The 12,287-nt window shown below is 46.3% G+C and overlaps 1 protein-coding gene across 1 annotated transcript in view; it reads left to right on the top strand.

Moving 5' to 3' along the window:
* LOC107295214 (lipase maturation factor 1-like) overlaps positions 1 to 5,539 on the top strand; it is a 13,713-nt gene extending 8,174 nt beyond the window's left edge. The window contains exon 3 of the mRNA XM_015824517.1: positions 5,146 to 5,539. Within this exon, the coding sequence (XP_015680003.1) occupies positions 5,146 to 5,320 (175 nt within the window). The 3' untranslated portion in view covers positions 5,321 to 5,539. The remainder of the gene's footprint in view (positions 1 to 5,145) is intronic.
* Positions 5,540 to 12,287: the final 6,748 nt, after the last annotated feature.

Raw genomic sequence — 12,287 nt, forward strand, 5'->3', positions numbered from 1 at the left:
AAAGTTGACTGGGATGCTTTGGACACTTAAAAATGAAATTAGATTGTGGTGTGGGTTGTTGCTGCCATGCAAGTGCAGTAAAACAGAAAATCAAAAGCAGATGACTGGCTCTCTTCTGTAAAATGAAAAAAGGTTAAAACATGAGGTCATGGTGGGAGTAAACTAACTGACTGTGAAACTTGACTTGGGCAAAGGGACATTTGCAAAACATCCGGGCACAAAATATTAGGCCTGGCTCAAAAGTTCATAAAGCAACTTAGACCTCATAAATTTTAAAAGACTCCTGGTTTGGGCTACAGGAGGAATTAATAACGTGATTGGTAGAAAGTTTTGTTCAAGTGTGAAAGGACAATTAAATTTCAATTTAAAAAAAAAAATCCAGGTTGCAGTGCAACAGTGTCTGTTCCCAGGTGTGGAGGAGTTGTCTAAGGCAGCGGTCTCCAACCCTTCCAGTTTTGCACACCGATGGGGGGTGGAGGTGGGGGAGAGGGGATGGTTCTGCGTGAGCAGTGGGTGAGCAGGCGCAGGTAGCTCCATTTACGCAAGCAGAGGGCACATGCGCCTGCTGCTCGCATACATGGAGCTGCATTCTTGCCTGCCCGCTGCACGCACAAGTAGAACTGCGCACACGGTCCAGTTCTGAACGGGCCACAGCCCCGGGGGGATTGGGGACTCCTGGTCTAAGGAAGCAGTTTCTCTGGATGTCTTCCATGTCCATTTTGTTGAGATGTGGTTAAGATGGTGAAGCCTCTATCTCAGTAACTCTGCCTGCAAGAAAAGCCCACAGTGACTCCAGCATTTCTACCTGCGCCTTTTTCGCCAAGCCCCGAAGGCCCATCTATTCCGTGCAGCCGGCCTGGCGTAGTTTGATTATGTTTTAGTGGGGGTTTTGTATGGGGTACTTTTAGAGCAGGCCTGTTATTTAATTTGATTTTAGAACAGAAACTTGTGTATATTTATCGTGGTTTTTATTATCGCCTGTTCACCGCCCTGAGTCCCGTAAGGGAGATAGGGCGGTATATAAATTCAATAAATAATAATAATACTTAGAGAGAGAGAGCAAAGGATGGAGAAAGCCTGAATGCTGCCTGAGTTCCAGAGACAGTCTGGGAAGATGGACCTAGAATAAGAGGAATCCCTGGTCCACAAGTCTCCCCGCCCCATTTTGTGCAAAGGAACTCTTCAAGGCCTGTGCAGGGAAAGTGGCCTCTTGTAGCCTCCTGCTGCTCCAGGTCAACTGAAGAGAACATGGCTCTTGGTGTTCAGCTAATTAGGCAGGGTTGAAGCATCTACCAGGAAAGGGCAAGTGACATCGTACGCATCTTGACGCTATCACGCAAAGGAGGCCTATGATGTCATTTGCGTCATTGCGACTGCGTCCAGACAACTGGTGGTAACAAGCACATGGGCAGGTTGGAGACACACTACGCTGAGCTGGGTTGTGGTCGCTAGTTTTGACTTGACCTTGCAGAAAAGTCAGTGAATGATCCGTGGACACTTTTAGGGGAATCGGACATTGCTTCAAACCATAGTTATGGTTTGAGCTTCCTCTTCGCGGTTGTAGCTCTGTACGGCGTTTAATGGGTTTGCAGATTCCTTGCAGTTAAAACTACAAGGCAAGAACAGATTAAAAAGGAAGGGAAACATAGAACAATGATTTTTTTTAAATCATTTGGCTTGATCAGCAAATCAGGTCCAAAGCAGATTGGGGCTTAATATGATGTGTGATTATTTTGAATGTTGAGATCGTCTTTGCTCCAAGATCTGGAATGGTCTAAAAGTGAGTTCACACAATATGCTCAGCGTTACAGGAGGCCATCATTTTCTTAAAATGATGTGTGGAAGCCACTATGTTACATCAGGATATGGGCTTCAGGCAGCCCCTGCGCTTTGCCACTCTCATTTAGAGCAGAGGTCCCCAACCTTTTGGGCACCAGGGACCTGCTCCGTGGAGAGAGGTTTTTCTGTGGACCGGAGGGTGCGTGGTTTTGTATGCTGCCTGCATCTTATGGATGGGGCTTTGCTTGTTGGTGCGGACCGGTTGCTGGCATGCTGCGGACCGGTACTGGTCCACGGACTGGGGGTTGGGGACCCCTGATTTAGAGTGCCTGTTTGGCCTAGTGCCGTGGTGGCGAACCTATGGCACGGGTGCCAGAGGCGGCACTCAGAGCCCTTTCTGTGGGCATGCGCACCATCGCCCCAGTCCTAGGCCTTCAGCTGGGTTTTATAAAACCTTTTCGCTTTAGGCCTCGGCCGCCGTGTGCAAAAAAAAAAAAAGGTTCAATCAATCAATCAATTTCAACTTCTCACGGAAAAAAAAGATCTCACAAAGTTGGAATTGATTGATTGAACTTTTTAGTCCCACCCAGTCTGCCGTTACCACCGCAGCCATGCCCACCCAATGGGCCACGCCCACCCGGCACCCGACGATACATAAGTGGGTTTTGGGTTGCAGTTTGGGCACTCGGTCTCTAAAAGGTTCGCCATCACTGGCCTAGTGGTTCAGGCCTCAGGCTAGAAACACCGGGAGGTCTAGTTCCATCTTAGGCACATACCCAGCTAGGTGACCTTGGGCCAGCCGCGTTCTCGCAGCCCTAGGAAGGAGACAGCGACCGAGCCCTTCTGAAATCTTGCCGAGAACCTTGCAGGAACTTGTCCAGGCAGTTGCAAGAGTCAAAAGACCGATTCTAATGCACGGAAAGAGAGACACTGCCTCGTTTAGGGTTTAGCATGTTGTGCGTCACCAACTACAGATTGCCCTGTGCAGCTTGATCCTTCTTGTCAACGTTAGGAGTTTTCTAGGCACAATCCCTCTCCCACTGTTCTTTCATGGAACAAGAAAAGAAAAAGAAAAAAAACAGCCCCAGCCTTTGCATAGGCAAACATTTTACCCACCCTGCTTGTCTCCCATTCCCACCGTGTGTATGTGTGTGTTTGTGTGTGCGCTTGTGTTTTCCCTCCAAAAACATCTCATCTGTTCCAGAGAGAGAGAGACAGCTGCCTCCTCCACAGTCGTTTTCACCTGTCTGGAAGGTTTAGCCTCCAGCCATAACAGCTTAGAGACGTTTGGAAGATGTCATTGTGGGCTGATGGCTGGTGGCATCTTCCACAGCGCAGCTGTCCCGGCCTGGAGGAGGAAGCACGGGAAAGTCCAGGCTTGGGAGGAAGACGGTTTTGGCAGGGAGAAAGTGAACCTGCTCTTCCATGACGGAAAGGATATTCCAGACACTGCAAAAGCAGCGTCCGTGGGGAGCGATCCCTTTTCTTCCTTTCAGCCTTCCTCCAGGGAGGCAGGGGCTGCGCCCATTCCTGCCTTCCCTCTTCCCCATCTCGACTTCTACTCCAGGGATGTCCACAGAAGTCCCCCCCCAAAAAAGGCACAACGCAGGCAGTCCTCAACGACCATAATTGGACCCCGAAATTTCTGCCGTGAAGTCAGTTTTGCCCCATTTTACGACTTCTCTTGCCACAGTTGTTAAGTTGAATCCCTCCAGTTCTTAAGTGAGTCACAAGGTTGTCAAGTGAATCTGGCTTCCCCATGGACTTTGCTGGTTAGAAGGTCGTAAAAGGGGAACACAGGACCCCGGGGACACTGCAACTGTCATAAATAGGAGTCAGTAGCCAAGCGTCTGAATTTGATCGCCTGTTCAGGGGATGCTGCAACAGTCGTAAATGTGAAAAATAGTCACAAGTCGCTGTTTCTAGTGCTGTTGTAGCTTTGAGCGGTGACTAAACAAACTCGTAAGTCGAGGACTACCTGTATTATCTCGAGTTGACCCCCACCATCTATGGGGCAGGGCAGGTTGAATTGTTTCTAACAGAAGGGACCCAGATGCGCCGTGCCCTGTTTGGGACCAATTGCTCCAGAAAATATAGATGAAATATATAGAATACACACCAATTATGCAAGAAGAAATAACTTGTCTAAGGAAGTGCATATCAGATTTGTTAAGAAGTCAGTCAGAGATGAGATTTTGCATAGAACTAGAGATGACCCAATAGAATGTAAAGAAAAACAACTAATAGTTTTTCAGCAGGTCCCCAGGAGGGTAAGAGATCTTAGAAGACCTTATCAACACATCACATCGAAACTAATAAGGCAAAATATTAACTTTAGGTGGCTGATGCCGGAAGGGATTCTGGTGACCTGACAAGAAAGAAGTTACAGGCTGGATACGATAAATAAAGCAGAAGAGTTTTCTCAGCAATATCTAGGTAGTGAAGATGAATTAGAACAGGGCTTTTCAACCAGTGGTACGGGTACCACCTGTGATACATTGGCACCTGGCAGGTGGTACGCGACCATCCTAGAAAAGTGGTAGTGGGGGAGGGGAATGAGCTGAACCGGTGGCAGCACCGCACAAGCCTGAGCGAGAGATGGCTGGAGCTGCAGGGCTGTCAGGGCTCAGCGGAAGCGCCAGGATCAGTGCCACTTTCCAGCTGATCGACGCTTCGGGGCTGTCAGGGCACAGTGGAAGCACCAGGATCAGCGCCAGGCTTCAGCTGGAGCTCAGTGCTGATCCTGGCACTTCTGAGCCCAGAAGAAGCGCCAATCAGCTGGAATGTTGCAACATCTCCAGGGTCTTGTGATTTACATTCAGATGCTTGGCAACTGATTCATATTTATGACGGTCACAGTGTCCCGGGGTCATGTGAAGTGACCAAAACCTGCTGCAACCACCCAGCAGATGGGGAGAATAAAAACCAAACATCCCCCACCCCCACTGCCAATCCTCAACAGAAATTCTCACAACAATGGAAACCTCGGACAGGAGGAAGAGTGCCGCCGGGTGGGCAGGCAGATGTCTTTCTCGGCTGTGGCTTGGGGGGCACTTTTTTCAGGGCCATTGTAACTTCAAACAGTCACTAAGTGAACTGTTGTAAGTCGAGGACTACCTGTACTTTTATCACTTTTTTCCTTTTTTTTTTTTTTTTGGTCATCAAGTTTTTGACATCTTGCTAGGTGACTGGTGGTACTCGGATGCTGCCATAGCCTAAAAGTGGTACAATGGGTGAAAAGGTTGAGAACCACTGAATTAGAAGAAAGAGAACTAAGAGAAGAAGATATTACAGAGAGACACAACAGAAAGGTACGAGAAACGCAAGTTGCTTGGTCCTCATTGCAATGTTTTTGCTTCCTTGCAGGTGGGTCCGGGGAGAACATTACAGGTACAAGTTCAGCCAGCCAGGTGGGCAGCACGCCCAGCAGCAGAAATGGTGGATCCGTAAGAGGCTTGGACCCTACTTCCCGCCCGTCAACCTTCAGGGTCTGAAGAAGTTTTTCAAAGCTCGAAACTGGCCTGAACCAAAGCAGAGTTGAGCAGAGCCCATTGGAGGTCCAGAATTACCGCCTGTTCTGTCTTTGGCCCTCCTTTGAGTTGTGTGCGTTCTCTGTTGTCAATAATTCACAGCAGGCAACCACCAGCCCTCTCTAAAGCCCACCAGGCCAGGGATAAAAACGTTGGGATTTCTTTTCTACATTTGGGAGGTTGAGGCTGAAATGGATGCTCTGAACATTACTTGGAAATGAATGGGGGGGGGAATGAAAATTCTTGTCAATCAATAGGTTTTAGCTTTTCTTACCTTCTTGATTAGCTGAACAGGAGGACTTTTTCAAAGATCAGCCAGGTGTAGACACACAAAATGCAATAATGGGATGTGTTAACAGGCCCTGAATGTTAGCAAAATCAGCAGCACGGGAGGAGGTAATATTTACGATGAGAGGGAGAGCCACAAGATATTCAGAAGATAAAGGGTTTTTCTTTTAAAAGGAAAACTCTTTTAATCTAACATCTGTCTAGAGCAGCTGGATGTTTAGTTTGAGAGTTGGGCTAATCGCACAGAAATTGTTATATTAGATGTACCGTTTAAATGAAATTTAACTTCTGTCCAAGAGCCAACAACTTCTTTCCCTCCCACCAGCTTTTGGAAGAGTGAGATCCTCCCCCACCTTGTAAAAAATTAGGTTGCAGAAGTTTGGATTCAGGGATCACAAAAGCTGTTGGTTCAACTGATTTCTGCCTAAAGTCAGCTTAAATCGGTCGGTGGTCTTTTAAGCAGCAATCATACATACCCTTCATACAAAGTCATAGATACAAAATTGAGATTAAACGCAAAAAAGGCTAAAGCCTCATGATATTTCATGGGGCTGCATAAAGATCTACTAAAATGTTGCTCAGCTCAGGAATTTTGGCCAAGCTAATTTGCACACAGGGACAAGAGGGACAAATACTACTGGTAATAACTAGCTTTAATTTCATTTTTAGCTCCTTGGGCGCCATCTAGCGTTGATTTGCTTACTATATCAGTAGGACAGTAACTAGGAGGGTTTTTTCCTCTTTTCCTTCTACTATTTTTTCCCCTTTGACACCTTTCCCCTCTTTCTCCAGCACAGCCTCTGGGGAAGGGAGGCAGCTCCCACCAAAGTCCTGAATCCATCCCTTGCAAAAGGCAGCTGAAATCCAGCTGAGGGCTGCTGGTTGACCAATTAGTGCTTGGTTTGTGAGTAAGTTTTGCCCACAACCCACTGGGGATTCTTTAATATTTTTATTTGGCATTTGTTTATATCTGAGCACAGTACAAGACCAATTTTTGGGAAAGCTAAGGCAAATCAACCTTTTTTTTTTTAAACTCTTCCTTCAAGAGCAGGCAGCATTGAAATACACCTTTAATATTCAGAGTTCAAATGCATAGAAAATGATTTTTAAAATCTTCTATTTTTCATTTACTGCCCACCGGTGGTCAAAATTTGAAGGAATTTGTCCAAATGACTGTGTACATTCTGCCTGATATGTATTTTTAGATCTAACGGGGTATCTGGTTCTCCTTACAATGGGACTAATAGAACACAAGGATCAGTCCCAGTTAAAAATCTTCATATCCAGAAAAATCTCTGTTTCACATGAAAAAAGTTATCATTCTTTTTCTAATATTTCCATCTGATTAATACACCGTAAACTTTATTAAACTGAGATTAGTGAGAAGCTCAGCTCTATAAGTTTGTCTAATTAAAGCCATTTGTCTTAATTGCTTCATTGAAATTGCAGGCAAGAAATTCTATCTACAGGAATGAAGAAGAATGGGTGGCAATTAATTGGCCAGTGACTTCTAATCCCTGCAACTTCCAAGAGCATTAAAGTCACAAAGACATTATTCTCCTTCATACTCCTGTTTGTGAGGGGTTATTTTTAATGTTAAAAATGAAGAGGGGTCTTTTTCTGCTTTTCCTTCTTGTCTTTCCCCTCCTATTCCTACTTGGTGCCTTAATCACTAGGCCAGACTCGGGGGGGGGGGGGTGTCTTCTAAATCTAATAAAATCAGTAAGATTCTTCTAAAATTTATCTATTTCCCATACTAAGGAAATCCACTAAGCTACGCTCTTCAGCATTGCTGGAGACATCTCAATGGGCAAAACAAAAAAGGGTGGCAGAATCCTATAATATCACTTGGAAATAACAGAATAACAGAGCTGGAAGGGACCTTGGAGATCTACTAATCCAAATCCCTGCTCAAGCAGGAGAACATATCATTCCAGACAGGTGGCTGTCCAGTCTCTTCTTAAAAGCCTCCAGTGATGGAGCAGCCACAACTTCTGAAGGCAAGTCATTCCACTGGTTAATTGTTCTCATCGTTAGGAAATTTCTCCTTAGTTCCAGGTTGCTTCTCTCTTTGGTTAGTTTCCATCCATTGCTTCTTTCTTGCTTTTTGGTGCTTTGGAAAATAAGTTGACCCTCCTCTTCTTTGTGGCAGTCCCTCAAATATTGGAATACTGCTATCATGTCACCCCTAGTCTTTTCACTAGACTAGACATACTAGGCAACTATTCTTCATATGTTTTAACCTCCAGTCCCCTGATCATCTTCGTTGCTCTTCTCTGCCTTCTTTCCAGAATCTTTTTTATATCGCGATGACCAAAACTGGATGCCATATTATCCAAAGCCCCTGAGGGCAGGGTAGGAAGGGTGGAAGCTTGTTAAGGAGAGAGCCAACCTAGTATGGAGAAATTTTCCAACACTGATTGCAATTAATCAGTGCAATAGCTTGCCTCCCCGAGTTGTGGGTGCTCCATCACTAGAGGTTTTCAAAAATAGACTGGACAACCGTTTAACTGGGATGGCATAATGCTCCTGCCTTGGGCAGGGGTTGGATTAGAAGACCACTGAGCACCTTCCAGCCCTAGAACATATTCTATGACACTGGGCTTGGATGATCACATATTCCACAGCAGGGGCTGAAGTGGGCTGGCCCTTCTCACAAAGCCAGTTGCCAGCCCTGGGCCCATAGGTGAGGCCCTCAGGGAATGCCTAGAACAGGGGTAGGCAACCTTGGCTCTTTTATGACTCGTGGATTTTAACTCCCAGAATGCTGGCTCAGGAATTCTGGGAGTTGAAGTCCACGAGCCATAAAAGAGCCAAGGTTGCCTACCCCTGGCCTAGAAGCACGCAAGTTACTTTGAGGTAAGATGGGCGGCCTATACGTTTTATAAATAAATAACATAGATTCTTTGCAGAATCTTTTTTTGGTTAAAGAACACAACAGTTTAAAATCCAGGGCTGTTTTATTCTTATGATGAGGTTTGGTGGGGTTTTCCTTTTCCTGCTATTTGGGACTTTGGATTCGTTGATTATTATGAACCTTGGTCTGTTGCCATGGAAACCTGGCCTATACAAAAAAGAGCTGCATGAAAAAAAAACACTACATTTTGGGGATTCTTGCAGGGATGTTTGCTGTCAAGCAGCCTTTGGGCTGGCTGTGCATCAGGTTCCCCCTTCCATCTTTTGCTTCTCCCTGCCTGATCTGCCCAAAGGAGCCCATCGGAAGCCCTTCTTTACCCCGGTGCCCGTCCTCTGCTGCTGCCCTGAGCACAGACGCTTGTTACAACTCAACAACTCGCAGCTGCAGGGCCTGTGAAGAGAGGCACCATCTGCACTGGCTTCATCATGATGTTTTTTAAAGATGAGATTTCCAGCTGCCTCTCCTAGCCCTGGCATGGGAGAAAGTTACTGATTGCCGAACAGATAGAGATGATTATTAAATTCTTGGTTTCCCCTGGCTTCTGTCTTGTACCTATCTCAAAGCCCCAGGATAGTGACCATCCTTTCTTGACATCCTGAGTATAAAAATAAGGCCGTAGAAAAATAAAGCACCATTATGCTCAAAGAGGTTAGAAGAAATATTTGGAAATCTAAAGGGTCCTTTAAAAACAATAATCTCATCCAAAATCAGTGATGGCGAACCTTTTAGAGACCAAGTGCCCAAACCGCAAGCCAAAACCCACTTCTTTATCACAAAGTGCCAGGGCCGCATCAGCCTTGCGCCCTTGGGGGAGGGGGCAGGGAGGTGCCTCCGAGTGCTGCCTCTGGCATGCAAAAACCAGGGGCGCAAAACGGGCCACCGTGCTGCAAGGCACAAAAACGGCTGCTGCCGCACCGCAGTGTGCAGGTACAAGGTGCTGCACCACACAAAAACGGGGCAGGGCTAATGAGGATCACGCAGGCACTAGTCCTGCCCCATTTGCAGCACGTGCGTGCTTGTGGCCCCGTGCACACATGCACACATATAAAATGCTTCCCCCTCCCTTTTCTTCCAGTCCACCAATCGACAATGGTCAGTGACCTCTACTTGAGCTTGCTAGTCACCCACTTCGCCTCCTTTGTGCTGGGCAGGGCTCCTGCTCCAGGCGGCGGTGGTGGCCTGATGGACCTGCTGCTGGCGGGGGTGGTGGCGCGCGTGCCAACAGAGAGGGCTCTGAGTGCTGCCTGTGGCACGCATGCCATAGGTTCGCCACCACTGTCCAAAATAATCCATCTATCAAGGACTGAACATGACAGTTAGTCTAGGGACATCCAGGAGGGCAAGGGGCAGCATCTTGTCAAAAAAGTCAAGAGGGTAGCTTTGATTGCATGGTCAACTTTGACCTTATCACAGAGGGAGAGAGGGAGGAGGAGGAGGAGGTGGAAGGAAGGAAGGAAGGAAGGATTCTGTAATTGACTACATGTGCGGGTAGGGAAGAAAAAGCAACAGAAAACCCAAAGGTTTCCTGGGCAGATCTTAGATTTCAGATCTAGTTTTGTTTGGGCCATTGTTTCCTACTTCCTTGATATCTTAGGGATATAACAGCTGATTGGACTGACCAAATGCAACTTTTGGGACTGTGTCAATTTCCAGCCAAGAAGACAGAAGCATAACCTTGGCGGAAGCCTCCATCCCACCCCTCCCTGGTCAGAAACTCCAGCGGAGGGGGGGGAGGTAGATTTCAGCAATGACCACCAAGATAGCAACCAAGATTTGGAGCAAGCCATCTACTTGGTTTCCTGTTTCTTTTTTATATATGTATAATCAAAATAAATTAGCTGGATTATCCTGGATATAATTCATCTCACAACCTAAAATTAGCTGCAACCCTCGCAGCTAGCCCTGTGTTTTAATAAAGGTACAAAGTCTCTTTCTTGTGCACACATACATACACACACCGCGCAAACAAATGCCCACAAATTGCCTTATTCAGCTGCATGTGCTGGGGCCTTGTCTTCCGCAGCTGTATCTTCTAGGGCTTTATTCGGCTTGGAAAAGGAGCCCAGCACAACCCCTTGGCTGCAGCTGCAATGGTGTCATTAGGTATTAACATATTTGCATCTCAATGAGGCCCAGTTAATATTTAAAGGGACAGCTGCCTTTCCCTGTTTACAGGGAAGAGGCTGGGAGTTGTGTGTGTGTGTTTTTTCCTTCTCTTTTTTATCCCCCCCCCCCCGAGAACGTTTGCTACTGTTTCTCAAACAGACGTACACACTTTTGCTTTTTAGTGCAACCAACTCCTGTTGTTGCCAAGAATAATTGGGGAGTGGGGGAAGAGTTATGAAACTCTCCCAAAGGAAAACAACAACTATACAAGAATCATCAGTAACATGGTTGTCTTTTCAGTCCCTTCAAAGTCAGCTTTGCAGCTGCCTGGAGGGGGTGGGTGGGAAGAGGAGAATGTGGCAAAACAGCAATTGAACAAGGGAAGCTGAGAAAATTCCAGGAGTTTAATCCAAAGATGGCCAGAGGTTAGCGACAAGATTTTAGATAAGATTTTTGCAAAACACCCTCCCCCAATGCCATTTTGCCCCCACAAAGCATGGCATGGGCCTTGTTGAAGGAAAAATCTTCATTGGGGTCCAGTCCAAGCCGGGAGTAAACAAAATGGAGACTGCTTTAGAGAGAAGGTTGTAGTTTATTGAAGAGCAGAACCACAATGTGACTCTGGAGCAGCTGACCAACTGATTTGCTGAGTACAATGATTTTTATACAGTTTTACAGCAATGGCAAATCTAGACAGCATACTAAAAAGCAGAGACATCACCCTGCCAACAAAAGTGCGTATAGTCAAGGCCATGGTTTTTCCAGTTGCAATGTACGGCTGTGAAAGTTGGACCATAAGAAAGGCTGAGCGCCAAAGAATTGAGGCCTTTGAACTATGGTGCTGGAGAAGACTCCTGCGAGTCCCCTGGATTGCAAGGCGTTCAAATCGGTCAGTCTTAGAAGAAATCAACCCCAACTGCTCTTTAGAAGGCCAGATCCTGAAGTTGAAACTCAAATACTTTGGCCACCTAATGAGAAAGAAGGACTCACTGGAGAAGAGCCTAATGCTGGGAAAGATTGAGGGCAACAGAAGAAGGGGACGATAGAGAATGGAGTCACTGAAGCAGTAGACGTGAGCTTAAATGGACTCCAGAAGATGGTAGAGGACAGGAAGGCCTGGAGGAACATTGTCCATGGGGTTGCGATGGATCGGACACAACTTCGCAACTAACAACAACAGCAGCAGCAGCATTTCGTAAATTGGAGGCTTGCTTTGTGAACTTTTGTTATTAGATTTGTTTAGCGTGTTTCACAAGCTAATCAACAGGCCTGATTCAAAGTTTCTACTTTTCACAATAGCCAGGGATTTCATGAGTGAAACATTGCGCCTGTATTTCTTTTCCTGAGTTTTATTCTTGTGATTTCAGGGGCATAGTAAAAAGGATTGGGGGAGGGGGGTGCGTTCTTACCACAGTCTAATTCAAAATCTAGATTTCCTTCCCTTAGAATAGTCCAGCCCCCCTGCTCAAGCAGGAGACCCTATAGTACTGTCAGAAGTAAAGTCTTCATCCTGGTTCATCCAAGCTGGGAATAAATAAGCAACATGGCGACTGCTTTGGGAAGATGATTACAGTTTATTGAAGAAGCAGAAAGATGGTCCTTGTAGGAAAGAGCAGAGGAGAGAAGGGCTGAGCACATGGGCAAGGGGTTTTTTATACCCTCTCTAG

Source organism: Protobothrops mucrosquamatus, unplaced genomic scaffold (genome assembly GCF_001527695.2).
Source record: "Protobothrops mucrosquamatus isolate PMUCROS unplaced genomic scaffold, P.Mucros_1.0 scaffold2270, whole genome shotgun sequence".
Classification (NCBI taxonomy): Eukaryota; Metazoa; Chordata; class Lepidosauria; order Squamata; family Viperidae; genus Protobothrops; species Protobothrops mucrosquamatus.